The 13,678-nt window shown below is 42.7% G+C and overlaps 2 protein-coding genes across 2 annotated transcripts in view; one reads left to right on the top strand and one right to left on the bottom strand.

Annotated features, from left to right (window-relative positions):
- The window catches only part of APPL2 (adaptor protein, phosphotyrosine interacting with PH domain and leucine zipper 2), a 39,020-nt gene extending 33,570 nt beyond the window's left edge, over positions 1-5,450 (top strand). Inside the window, exons 16-21 of the mRNA XM_075429434.1 lie at positions 16-68; positions 1,615-1,789; positions 2,448-2,484; positions 2,616-2,756; positions 3,469-3,516; positions 4,361-5,450. Of these exons, the coding sequence (XP_075285549.1) occupies positions 16-68; positions 1,615-1,789; positions 2,448-2,484; positions 2,616-2,756; positions 3,469-3,516; positions 4,361-4,489 (583 nt within the window). The 3' untranslated portion in view covers positions 4,490-5,450. The remainder of the gene's footprint in view (positions 1-15; positions 69-1,614; positions 1,790-2,447; positions 2,485-2,615; positions 2,757-3,468; positions 3,517-4,360) is intronic.
- Positions 5,451-5,950: 500 nt separating this feature from the next.
- WASHC4 (WASH complex subunit 4) overlaps positions 5,951-13,678 on the bottom strand; it is a 41,944-nt gene continuing 34,216 nt past the window's right edge. The window contains exons 29-34 of the mRNA XM_075429433.1: positions 13,466-13,613; positions 12,051-12,147; positions 11,383-11,579; positions 10,302-10,401; positions 8,976-9,051; positions 5,951-8,245 (exon numbers count right to left, since the gene is read on the bottom strand). Of these exons, the coding sequence (XP_075285548.1) occupies positions 8,984-9,051; positions 10,302-10,401; positions 11,383-11,579; positions 12,051-12,147; positions 13,466-13,613 (610 nt within the window). The 3' untranslated portion in view covers positions 5,951-8,245; positions 8,976-8,983. The remainder of the gene's footprint in view (positions 8,246-8,975; positions 9,052-10,301; positions 10,402-11,382; positions 11,580-12,050; positions 12,148-13,465; positions 13,614-13,678) is intronic.

Raw genomic sequence — 13,678 nt, 5'->3', positions numbered from 1 at the left:
ATTCTTCCTTCATAGGCGTGCAAACCCATTTGGGGAATCTGAAGACAGCAGCAAAGATGAGGAGGAAGGTCAGTGCTTCATTTTTCCGGATAAGATTAGTCATGATTTTAGGCCTAATTCAGCTGTTGGCTATCCAGTGTCTCTTAATGAAAGCACCTGACACCATGGAGCAGCGGTACCAGATCCGTAGTGCAGTTGCAGGTAGCTGCCTTTCAGAAGCCAGTCTTTTAAACATCACTGCCTGTGAAAACAATCACTAATTTCCTTGACAGTCCAAGCTTTATTCAAAATTAAGTTTATTTCAGATGTTTAAAGGCAAAAAGATTTGCTTTGCTTGTTTTTTGTTTTTCATTTTTTTTAAAAGAAGTAGCTCTTGACTTCTTTAGAAAGGGTTGGGTGGGACTGTATTATAATTCTGCTTAAGTCTGAGGCTGCTCAGTAGCCATTTCTTACCTACATGCAGTCTGAAATCCACAATCTAAATCTGAGAGGCCCAACACGCAGCCAGCAGCAGCAACGTGTCTCTTTCAGCAAAGGGGGGGTTTCTTGCTGCTGCCCCCTTTCCCTCCTCCCAGCGACACGCCAGTAAAAGTCAGCAGTTCTGACTTTCCTCTACCAGCATGCGCAGCGCTCAGACCCTGGCTGTTCCCCTCTTCCTCTGTGCCAGTTCCCACTGCTCTCAGGAACCCGCAGCCCCCATCTGAAAACTGCTCCCAGAACCGAAGCAGAACCCGTTGCTCTGAACGCTGTCACTTGGGCGTGCTGTCCGGGTGCGAGGTGGGGTGGTTGGGGGCTGCCTGACGGCAGGGTCGCTGCGCAGGCAGGCACCTCCGCGCTGGCTGCAGCAGCACCCAGCTCCACTGCAGCACAGAGAGGCAGTGCAGGGCTTAGGTGACCGCCCTGCGCCTCGTACTGCCCAAGTGGGCCTGCGTGGCTCAGCTCAGGCGGATGCTCAGCAGTCTTTGTGGTGTCTTGCGCGATGCAGACACGGCTGTTGTGGCCCTTGAACAGTCGCGTTCAGCAGGAGTCATCCCGCTTCGCCTTGCTCACCACCAGCCGCAGAGGGAGCCTGATCAACGATGGCTTTGGCACATAATGGCTACTCCGTTGTGAATAGGAGGCTTACGGTGACCGTGGGTGAGCAAGGAAGGGTTTAATGCAAACCGCACTGGCACCACCTGCCAGGCAGGTCAGAAGGACACAGAAGAAAGTGAGGAATGTACAGGGTTTGAAGATACGAGTTCATCTGACAGAAGCCAAGGCTTGTGTGCAGTCATAAATTTATCACAGTTTATGTGTACCTGATAACAAGATGGGCAAGTGAATTTTCCTAGCTCATCAAATAAGGCATAAAGGACCAGTTACACTTTGAAAGCTTCCAAGCAACTGTGATTTTTTTAAGTTCCCCATGCACACTCTCTGCCAGTTCAAGCCCTGCTTAAAACTGGGTCAGAGTACAGCCGGGCTCCTAGCAGGAAGGCCCCACTCACAGCAGTCACCATCCGCAGGTTTAGAGTTGAATTTCCGAAGTGAAAAAAAATAATTTCATTGATAACTTCAGCTACTGGAAAGCTGAAGTAGCGCAGTGAAGGAGGTCACCCCTTTATCTTCCAGATTCGCTCTTGCAGCAGATGTTCATAGTTCGGTTTCTGGGCTCTATGGCAGTTCAGTCAGACAACACCAGCGAGGTGATTTACGAAGCTATGAGACAAGTGTTGGCTGCTCGTGCCATTCACAACATTTTCCGTATGACTGAATCCCATCTCATGGTCACCAGCAAGAACCTGAGGTACTGTAAAATCTTTTCCGTTCTCTTCATACAGCTTGTGATTAGTAAAGTATTTGTGGTTTTGTTTTTCCGAGAAACGCACCCTTTGAGGGAGCAAGATCCCAAGATTCACTTCACTTTGTAAAAATGTCTCTTTTCTTGCCCTGTAGTATCTAGCAGTCATCCTCCTGACTAGGTGGTAAGAACAGCCTACCAGAACTTAGGGAATGCAGCGGGGTTATAAAGCCCTGCAAAGGTACAGAAAAAGATGCAAAAACATGCACTGGAAGATTCTCTTTCCTCACCTGCAGTAATGACAAGAGAGCCCCCACCATCCTGTAGTCGGCGTTGTCACTGCAGAATACGCTGATACAAGACACTCGGTTCAGCCGGAGCGTGTGCCCGTGCCCATGTGCGTGCTAGTGTGTCGCCCGCACCCTCGGGATGCTCACCACGTAGTGACTCGGAACGATGCTGTGACCCATGGCCAAGAGTCACCGTCTAGAGTTGAGCCTTGCCAGTGACCGACTTGTAAATCATAGATAAAGCATTTGATTCTGTGCGTGTTTCCTTGGCTGTAGAATTGCTATAGAGACTGCGTTACTGTTACAAAGCACCCTGAAGTCAGTCAGAATCACTCTAAAATAATTTCTTTTTTTTCCCCTACATATAATTGCAGGTTAATAGATCCTCAAACCCAAGTTACACGAGCAAGCGTAAGTAACTTTTGTTTCGAATCTGGTTTTCTACCACAGCGTTGAATACTCGGTCACATGAGCTTGAGCTCTTGACCAGGCTAACCCTATGCTGGTTTAAAAAAAAGCAATTCCTTATTATCCTTTCCCAGTTTGAACTCGCCACGGTGACACAGTTTGCTGCTCATCAAGAGAACAGGCGACTGGTTGGCTTTGTGGTCCATCTCAGCGAGCCTCTGGGAGAAGAATCCATGAGTGCCTACATTTTTGAGAGCAACACAGAAGGGGAAAAGGTTTGTGTAACATTTAATAAAATACTTATATTTAGAAAACAGGTCTTGGGCTTCTTCGCTTACAGATCTGGGAAAGAGTGCGACAGAAGCAAGAGCACCTCAGTGTCTTGCCAGGAAAACGGGCCTTAACACACAAGCCTTTGACGGCTTATGTCTAAAAAGGACCAAATTTGTAGATCATGCAGCAGCACGTACAACAAGGAGGAAAGGACATGATTGCCAACACCAGCGTTAAGAGAGAGTTTTGGGAAAGTGCGTGTGTGTCCAGCACCAACACCAAGAAGAACGAACGTCGGCGATGCTGAGACGTGGACACCTGTACAGCTCCGAGAGACAAGGCAGCCGCACCGTATTGGCACTGCTGGGGGCTTGCTGCCTGCGGTAACAGCGGACTGCTAGGAATAAGGAATGTGCTAGAGAATTTTAGTCTTGCAAAACAGTGACACTGGAAAAGAGGCCCCAGGTCCGGAAGTAAAGTTTGGTGAATAAACTCACTGAGCTGAGTACAAATTTACCAGCACAAGTGAGCTTTGAAGCAGAACCCAAGATGGTTTTATTTTTATCTGGTTATCGCAGTGAATTGGTATTCTGCCTCTGCTTTCAGACCTGTATTTAAGACTTGCTTGCATTGACACTTCTGTGTTTTAGTCCCAATTAAGCAACAAAAAAACCTCAAACCAAAACTGAATTTTACATACATTTCTTTTTTTAGATTTGCTATGCCATTAGCTTGGGAAAAGAAATCATTGAGGCACAGAAGGTAAGCTCGTGTCATTGCGCAGGCCTGCGTAGTGGTACGTCGTGTTCTGCTGCTGGTTGCGCTGTCCGGGTACCTGTGGCATGCGTGAGAAAAAGGAACTGCTCTTCCTCCTAACGACAAAGTTTTGCAGACGCTATTTAGCACAGCCCCTGGGTAGCTCATGCAAAACTAACCTCAGTTTGACTTTGCAGTAACTTGATTTGAGATAAAATTTGCCACCCTAAATCAAAATCAGACCTACACCAATCCAGTTGTGCATGTTTGAAAGGAAGCTGCAAGCAAAGTTGTTTGTTTTTTTAAAACAAAACCTCTTTGGGATGAAGCATAAATAAAACATTGCTGTTTCAGTTTGAGAAACTCATATTCCTCCTCCCTTAGGGAAGAAAAATACACACTCTTTTTCCACTTGAAATGCACAGTTACCTAGGCCATTGTAGCTAAATTTCTCTATATAAAGATGTGACAGTAAGACATTCATATTTGCTGTGTATTTTTACTCCTGAGATTTCAGAGCGAGTTAAGCAAATGAGCTTTTAGTCACAGGCAATAGGCACAGCTATAGTAAGTAATCTGTTTAGGCTGTTATTTTGCTACTTGTTTTTCAATAATTATGTCAATGCCAGAGAAGAACAGCAAAATAAATCCCCAAAATAAATGACTTTTTTTTTTTTCTTATATACCCAAGGGGTGTTTTACTGATCCAAAAGGGATTATTTGTGTTTCAAACCTTTAGACTACAGGTTGTCAGAGAAGTTGCAGAGCCTTAACAGAAGTACTGGGAGAACAGTGTGCTCCTCAAAGACGGCGGCAGCCCGCTGACCTCTTTGTACTTTGTTTTTTGCAGGACCCAGAAGCGCTAGCTCAGCTCATGCGGTCTGTGCCGTTAACAAATGATGGCAAGTTCATGCTTCTGAACGCTCAGTTGGCAGAGGATGGAGCCGTCCATGAAGGAGGGGAGGAGTCAGAAGCATAAAAACCTCTTTGTTCTCTCCCGCAGCCTGTGTGGGAGCAGGAGGAGCAGGAGCCGTCCTGCGAGCACCTCTGGCTGCCAGCTGCCCATGCGCACACCAGGCCAGCCGCTGCCCGCCCGCCTCGCCTTCCCTCGGGACTCACAGCTCCCTCAGGATTCACAGCCCAGCGCCAGCAGGACTTGGCCTCTGAGCCTGTTGGCGAATGCGTCACGCATAGGCGCGTCGGGGAGTGTTTGAGTGTTCGCCCCTTGCTGTGGGCAGGGAGGAGAGCACAGCGGTCAGCTGCAAAGGGTTCATGTCATTCCTCCAGATGTGACGTGGCGAGCAGCCTGCGGTGCCACTGAAAGCAGTGGGAGGTGGAAGCTCGCGGCTCCTTTAACCTCAGATTTCCTACCATAGGCAATTTTCATAGTTTGCATGATTATGTGCATCTGAATGAAGGTTAAAAATGCACTATTATTTACTTTATTTTCAGATGAAGTTATTTTTAGTCTAGTCAAAGTGTAGCAAGATTTATCTTTTGTGCTAGCCTATTTACAAAACAATTTGTTAAACACTAAATTTTTCCTATTAATATGATCTATTTTTATATTGCATCTAGAATAAGCTTACAAAACAAATCCAAGTGCCTCTCTTACCTTCATGGGGACTGCACTCACCCACTCTGTAATTAAATAATGGACATAATGTACCTCCTGGATTTCTTACTCTGAATAGCACTGGCATGCAAACATCAGAAGCGGTCAATCAGCGTGGCATGGTGCTTGCGTGCAGTTTTTCTATGGTTAGGTTTCTTGAAAGTTAAGTTGCCAGAGATGATAATTATAGGACAAATAAGTACTTTTATAATAAGAATTCTTTGTATTTGTAACATTGTTGTGACATGCAGCAGCTGAGTCTACCAGCAGTGTTTGGTTTTCGGAAACTGAGCAATAAAATGCTAGATTTTAAGTCTACAATGTATTGACTAGTCTCATAGTACATTCCTGAAATTAGACACTAGAGGTATTTGGCTAGTAAGTTTAGATTTTTTTCCCCTCCAGTTTAACCTGAAAACTTGAGAAACTGTACTTTGCAAGAACAAACAATAAACAACAAAATAAACAGTAGTTATTTGGGGGGTGGGGGGGTGTAATCTGTGGCATAGTTTGTATTAATCAAGATAAGGTCACTGGAACAAAGGGCTGAAATTCTTCAACTTAAATTAACTCTTCTCAAGCACTTACTGGGAAACGAGGTTTTCTGTGAGCAGAATCTGTGCTACAGCGTCTGAGCGATCCCCGTTTGCAAGTCTGACATGGAATAAATTCAGTTTAGGTGGCTGGTGAATGTTTTAAAAGAACCATGGAAGAAAACCGTCAGTAACCAACACAAAAACTTCTTCATAAATAAAAGCTGAAGCTGTCTTATTAAAGAAATTAACACCTGCTGAACTGATGTTACAGAAGACACTAAGAATGAGGTTCGCAAAATTACATTTATTAACACAGTTTTATGTACATAATGTTCTCTACTCACAAACCAGTAAGACTGAGGTAACAAAATACCCTTTTGTACAATGAGTTAGGAAACATTAAGTGTTACATTTGGTCCTTTGTACCTGAGAAGCTGAAAACAGCTGTTGGTGGTGGACATCGGATGAAAACTCAAATTTACTTCCAATTATAGAACACGTTAGGACCTCCAGAATCTCACTGGCTTCCCAGCGAAGCGGATGCCGGGAGCAAAGGCCTGCTGGCCCTGGGGCTGGCAGGGAGCTGGGCGCCGTTCCTCCAGCCACCACCCTGCAGGGAGGCCGGGCAGGGCAGCCCCTGGCCTCAGGCACCACACCTCGGGGAGAGCAAATGCCCTCAGCCTGCCCTGCCCCGCATGCAAAGGGAAAAAAAAATACAGATTTCTGCATCACGTCCCTGCAGCAAACAACTCCTCCTCCCTGTCCTTTCATCACCTCTGGGAATTTAGAGTGAGCAAGTTCAGTTTAGTTGGGGGGATTTTTTGGTTTTGTCCAAAAATGAGACAATGGGAGCAACCAGCTAGGCTCCCTTTTGTTCCTACAAATGGAACAGGAGGGCAAAAGCGATGAAAATGGCAGTAGCACCACAGCAAGAATTTTGCACCCCTTCCAAATCCTTGGAGGTGGAGGAAAAGGACTTATCATGACTTTCACTGACACAGAGGAGTGTGTGACATCCACGTGACATCCAGATCCAGGACCCACCTTGTATCTCAGATGACAAAAAGCTTTCTGCATGTATATGCTGCTACATGACCAAAAGAGACTTTAAATATAAACTACAATCCTGTATCAGCAAGAATACCTCTATTATCACTGTACATATTTTTGTGTATGTATATATTTTTGCCACGTAGTATACATTCAGGTCTCCCAGATTAAACAGGGTTCTACAAAAATAGGCTTACGGCTTTCCTGTAGAATTTCCCTCGCCAGAACCACGTGAATGTTAACCACCACGCGTTAAGAAAAAGCACAGTTCAATTTATGTTCAACTGCAAAGTCTCACGTATCCAAGATACCGTCTTCCCCCCCCCAAAAAAGAAGGGAAAATACCGATGCGGATTTTGTTAGCGCGCGGGTACTGACTGGGCTGTACACAGCTACCCAGCGCGTCCATCCTGGGGGAAGCGAACACCACCGACACGCGACTCTGCAGTTGCTGTGGATGAAGGAAGTGCACTGCTTGGCCTCTTCAAGCCAAGAACTTCTGTGACTTCGATGAGATGGAAATATGTACGCTGCAGTTGCAACAGTACGGAAACTAGCAGCTGCAGCAGCAAGAATGCCAACCTCAGCGGTGCTACTGAGTGCGGGCACAATTTGGCCAGGAAAGAAAGTGTACACAAATTATGAACATACCTGTATCAAAATAAAAAGCAAAAAATATAAATCAAATAATGCAGCATTTTTAGGGCAGTCTCTGCAGTTATAATGAATTAAAAAATATAAACTTTGATGAGCCCAGCTGATTTGAACAGTCCACGCAGCTTCTGTGCCGTATTTTCAGAACCAACGAGAGGACTTTTGTATCAGTCTGGCCTTTCCAGTTGCAACAAAACATTTGTCCTGGATTTCTGAAGGCTGAAGTGACTGGCAGGAAAGCGCGAATCAAAGCCTGACCCACGGGTGGGTGGAACAACTAGAACTATTAAAACATTACCTTTTGTGTATTGGAAGAGATGAAAGAAGCTGGCAAGTGCGGTCTAAATTACGAGTGCCAAACCCCCCCCCCCCCCAAAAAAGTAATTCTCAGTTGGACTGACTGGAGTAGTTTATTCTAGTTAGTATGACCTAGAAGTGTTTTATATTCTGGGAGATTAACACACAACTATATCTCTTAATGAAAGTGGTGTTTACTTTTTAGCTAAGTCTAGCTACTGAAGTCAGGAATCTGAGCAACTCTTGCACAATCTAGAACCTCTACTCGCAGGCGTTAACAGATGTTACATTTACACAGAGTTCTCACAGTGTTCAGCAGCTTCTGAAGCCTGCGGTGCAATTATTGTTAATCACCAGGCATGTAAGACTGTATGAACAACACAGACGGTACAACAGACCTACAAAGGCTAGGAAATACAGAACTGAGGCTGAAACTTGCAATTAGGCACGACATATTCATGAAGTGTAAGATCACTTAATAGTTACAGACACCCATCACACAGTGTCTGGTCATAGAAGGAAGAGCTGATTGCGGTTCTGTCTTGGCTCTCCGTTTCCTTACTTCTGTGGATGCAAATCCGACCTTCGGTACAAAAATGAGAAGTAATTTATTACATTAACTTTGCTGGTTTTCCCATTCTTTGATATGGGGGGAAAAAAACAGCGGGGAAAAATAAATGCCTGACAGGATCCCAAGTTCCCACAGGGCAAGTAATATCTATGTAATAATGGTTTGTGAAGTAACAGATTAATAAGGATTTCCGTTTTGTCTAAGAGTTTGAACATACATTCACAACATACACTGCTACACCTAATCTGTGACTGCATTAAATACAACAGGACTGCATAAAAACCACATCTGAATTATTTTTTGGACAATGGATATGCACAATATCTTGCTTCATTTTTTTTTCTGGCTGAAGAGATGTACCAGTTCAAATCTTAGACCAATGGCCTATGAGTTTGTTGAGTTTTTTTAAATGGTATGTTAGAGATGCAAGAATGCATCTCAATTAGTAAGATTTTTTTTTGATCTGCATATCTGTACTTTAAAATAACTACCTTTGAAGGTCAACATTTCATGTAATTATTCTCAATCTAAAGAAAGTGCTGTAAATAAACTCCTGAAAAACAGGAGTTTCTACAGGAAATACAGACCAACACAGACCTGGCCTCACTGGATGCTAGTATACTACTGTACATTTTCTCTTGGCTTTAACAGAGCCAGTAAATCAGATCTGGAGCCTTTACCCCTACAGAGCATTACTGATAATGGCAAGAACACGAATTATTCAAGTAATCGTCACCCATACCAGCTGTATCACTTCACCACAGGATCTGCAGGTGTGGTGTTGGAAAGATCTCCGTTACTTGCTTTAACAGATTCTTCTACAAAAATAAAAATTGAAGACAGGGGTCATGTTTAACATCTCACTCAAGGCAGTAAAAACAAAGTCTTAGCATGTATTTATGCTGATGCGTAAAACACTCGATCCAGGACACCACAGTCAGCACACGCAAACTGACCTTGCCACATGAAGGGTCCTGGCCCTGTGAAGAAATCTGCATTTGGGGTGAAAGGTTTCTTCGACCAGTAGAAGTTGGGTAAGGATTACATACACATGCCCACACGTTTTGCAGAGTCCAAGTCCAAACATTACAGTAGCAGGCAAAGGTATCACCACGTTCAAAGCTTGTCACCCCGGTATGCATTTCGGGCTTTTCTCGCCACAAAACACATTTTTCAGGGAACTGAACATCTATCACAACAGTCAATATTTAACCTAAAAGATAATTAAGCAACTGCTGTTCTACAGAATGCTCTCCTAAAGAAGCCAGGGCAATATGTCTATTCTTACTCGTCACAATGCTTGTAGCTGTTTTTTTGAGTGAACCATTACTTGAGCATCTTCACCGAATAGGATCAAATACACACTCATGCTAAGAGACTTCTTTCTTTGTTTTCCTAGCAGAGAAGAAAACTGAAAGATCAAAGATGGCTCAATGACTCTCATCTCACAGGTCCCTTGTGTCTTTGTCAGAACCACGGTGGGAAATTATTTCCCAATTCCATTTTTAATATACTGCTACCTGAGTTTCTAAGTAACTCGTGACTGAACTACACTTCTGTATCTTAATCCTTGGGAACATTCTCATTTCTTTTCAGTAAGTTTTGCCATACCAGAGAGAATCTTCCAGAATTCATTAGGGAGACTATATAAGCATGGATACAAAACTCAAAATACCCATGTTTCCTCGTCAAGAGATCATACCACAAATTAAGGTCTTACCCTTTGAATATAACTCAAGGGCAGACCAGAACACATCATAAATATCTGAAAGTCACATATAGTATAGGCCATCTGCCTACCTAAGCTGAAAAACAGCTTCTAACAACAGCTGAAAAACACCAATTTATTTCACACCAGCCAAGATTGTGCAGAAAAGGCTGTCATTGTCAAAACTGGTAATCTAGAGACCAAGTATGATGCTGAAGTTACTGAATTTCATATTACTGCAAGCACGCAATTCTCCCTGTCCCAGACTTTTTTTTTTTTTGAAAAAAGAAAAAAACACTTTCCCTACTCAGGCACGCTCTCTCATGAGCCAAACTGTTCTACATAATAGCATTCACTCACCTTCTTTTTCTTTCTTCTCCTGGTTTTCTTCTGCTGCAGTTTTATCTGCTCTGAAAAAAATTCTTGCACTACTCAGTGAGAAATAAAGGAGTTCAAACTCCTAAGGGAAAAGATACAGAAGAGGAGTGTCAGTGTATCACAAAAATTAATTTGTAGACAGATATAAATGGGATTTTTCAGAAGCATCTAAGGCAACTAGATTTCAATATCTAAATCCCTTAAATGCTTCCAAAAAAGTCTTCCTCCATTCATACCTTGTTCACATGCATTTTACAAAGCAAATGTTGGCCAAAAACTTTAATGTGTAATTTAAGTAAAGCAGCATCAGTGCAAAGAATCTGTCCCTAATCCACTGAGGCTGAAAATGAGGTTTGTGGCAGCAGTGAGAATCTGGAGCAACTCACCCACAGAAAGTCGTACAAGTCAGTAATCTAAATGGCCACAAGCCTGACCAGTTTCTGAACAAGGTACAGCGATGGGGTTTTTGCACAGGGCTTTACCTATTTCAATGACAGATAGACTTTTACATAACCTAATCATGGGCTATTTTTAAGTAGCCAACTACAGATTTGTCCCATAGCCTCCTCACATCAAGAGCAGAGAGAGAGAGAGAGAAAGCATTTACACCACCGCTGAAACCTGAACTGCTGTGCTTCAAAACTGAAATGATCTTTCCTCTATTTGACAGCTGGTGCATCATTCAACTTAACAGCTCAGAATTAACACCCAAGCAACTCTGAGGGTTCACAGCGTTATGTAAAATCATTATTATAAGAAAATTAACCAAAGTGCTACTCTATCCTGTTTAAGCATTTAGGTTTTAGTTGCATTAGATTTCAGGCTCAAGAGACAAAGAATTCCAATCAACCAGGTCACATTCCTGACTCACTCAAATATTACGCACACTTACGACATCCCCTTCGGGTCATACACCTCACGTCTTTATACTCTTTTTGCATTGTTGCTGTAGGCAATGCTCTGGGTTTTGCTCTTGGTAAGCTCCGTCAGGAAACAGATACCTGAATTGTGATGGGTAAGGGCAGAACTCAACACACAACAGACAATTAGACCCATGCTATACCTGTAAACAAACTTCCAGTCGCTTGTGGGTAAGGTTCATAGTTTGTAGTAGTTTTTCATCTTGATTAGTGGACTGCACATTCTGTTGCTTAGCTACTGCTCTTATTTCCTTCACATACTTCTCTCTAACAGACTGGAACCAGTGCAGAGAATCAAACTCCTGGTACTGATCCAAAAGCTTCAGAATGTAAGCCACACCTATAGTCATTAACAAACCATGTACCAAAGTCAACATGTAATTTGTAAAACGTTTTGTGCATGTCTTTAATGGATCAGCCTAAGTTGATAATTCCCACACAATTAAAACTGAAATTACAATTAATTTACAACAAATCTAACAGGAAAAAAACTCATAATAAAGAACAAGCATCAGTTTTTGAAAACCTCATAACTTCTCCAAAGACTTGCATACCTTCTCATCTGCTGAGATCTGCAAGCTTTGATAAAAACTGGGGAGCACACACAAAAATCTCTGTTCCCATACTCAGCTACTCCACACTTCGGAGATTCTGAACAAAACAACACCCCTCAAATCCACTGCGATGAAGCCAAAGCAACCCAATTATGGAATTTTTAATTATGGGAACAAACAAAATGGAAACAAAACTTTTCTTGCAAATATCCATTATGCTGGCTTACCCAGAGGCTAGTCAGGATGCTGAAACTTACCCATGGCAAACCCATCATCAGTGAAAGCCGCTCCACTTTTGTTCTTCTTATTCAATTTCTCCTTGCAACTTATTGAATGCTCTACAAAATTGAGGGTCTGAAAGAGTGAAAAGCTGTCTTGGAATCATCAAGAGAGACATGCAAATTTTAAAAGGTATTCTCATGTATGCCACAAATACAATTCCATGCCCAAAACTACGCTAATTGTGTCTCCCATCATTCGCCATTTCTGGATGAAAACTTGTCCTTTCTCTAGATTTTTGGGGAAGAAAGTAAATTAAGCTTTGGAAATCGCTTCCATATGCATAAGTAAAAAACTAATGGTACACCTTCATCTTTGCTGTTCTTGTCAGACTGTTACTTCACATTCTCTTCGTGATCGCTAAAGGCAAACACGCGAACAGGTAAAGGGTAATTAAAATAGCCCAGGTTCCTGGAAAGCTATAGTGTGTTATTTCACTCTCTTTAGAACACAGTAAAAACATTTCAATAGTTTCTACATTTGCAATGATGTTGAACAATAGCTCCAGGTAGTAGTACCGAGCAACGGGTATGTGTGTGCATGCAAAACCTACTCCTGAGATATGGAAATGTGTGTACATTAGCAGCTTCTTGAAAACCCGTAACAGTTTCAAATTTGACTACACTGAAATGCCTTTTTAGAACTGAAATGGATGGTGTATTTCTGAAACTGTATTTATCAGAAAAAACTCCACAAATGGGAAGGAAAAAGAACCAAAGTATTTGTCATGACCCTCTGCTTTACCTCACTTCGATCACCCTGACATATCTGTCCTCTGACAGTCTTAAGTTTATGTCTCGGCAACATTACAAAATTAGTTTCTAAAATGGGATTTTACACATGAATCTGCTTAGATCATCTAGACTTTCAAACTGAACTGCTGCGAAAGGCCCAGCGTGCTGCACTCAAGTGTGCATCACCTCAGTTCAGCTGGACTCTTTCTAAACAAAGCTCATGAGCAAAAGCAGGTCCAGCTGCAACGGGGAATGCCCCAACTGTGCTGCATTAGGTCATGGCATTAAAAGAGTCTGAAGATACTGTCACATGGAAAAAGCACATGCACGAGAGAGATGGAGAACATGGTTTTAACCTCCCTCCATCCTTGCTGTTCCAATTCCTCCTTTTTCATCTTGGTTTCTCCAAATTTGATATGAACAAGAGGAGAAGAAATTCTTAAAGTTACCTTTTAAGTGCTAGTACATGAATTGATGTAAACAAAGGAAAACATGGCTTTGGACAGCTATCAACAAAGCCACACTCAAAGCAATCCCACTCATAATCAGGGAAGAAAGTACAATATGATAATCAACACCCTACTACAAAATATTTAACCACAAACCTGATCTGCTAAGTTTTTTAAAAAAGTAGTGGTACACACAATGCAAATACTAACCAGTGGGGGAACAATTATGTAGAAGTTCCGCAAATGCATATTCTTTGGGCTGCGGAATTCAGGAGCAAATACATCCACAAGCATTTTGAAGTATTCTGTTCCTTCTGCGAAGTTACGTGTGAGGTCACTGAGGACAGAGTCCAACTGCCTGCAAAGTATAAGCAATGTGTTACCTGGTTTCTGCTAGAAGTTGCCTTGCTCACTCACCCTTCA

The sequence above is a fragment of the Opisthocomus hoazin genome, chromosome 8 (assembly GCF_030867145.1).
Source record: "Opisthocomus hoazin isolate bOpiHoa1 chromosome 8, bOpiHoa1.hap1, whole genome shotgun sequence".
In the NCBI taxonomy this organism is placed as follows: Eukaryota; Metazoa; Chordata; class Aves; order Opisthocomiformes; family Opisthocomidae; genus Opisthocomus; species Opisthocomus hoazin.
The sequence above is the reverse complement of the archived record's forward strand: the minus strand, read 5'-3'. Positions and strand labels throughout refer to the sequence as shown.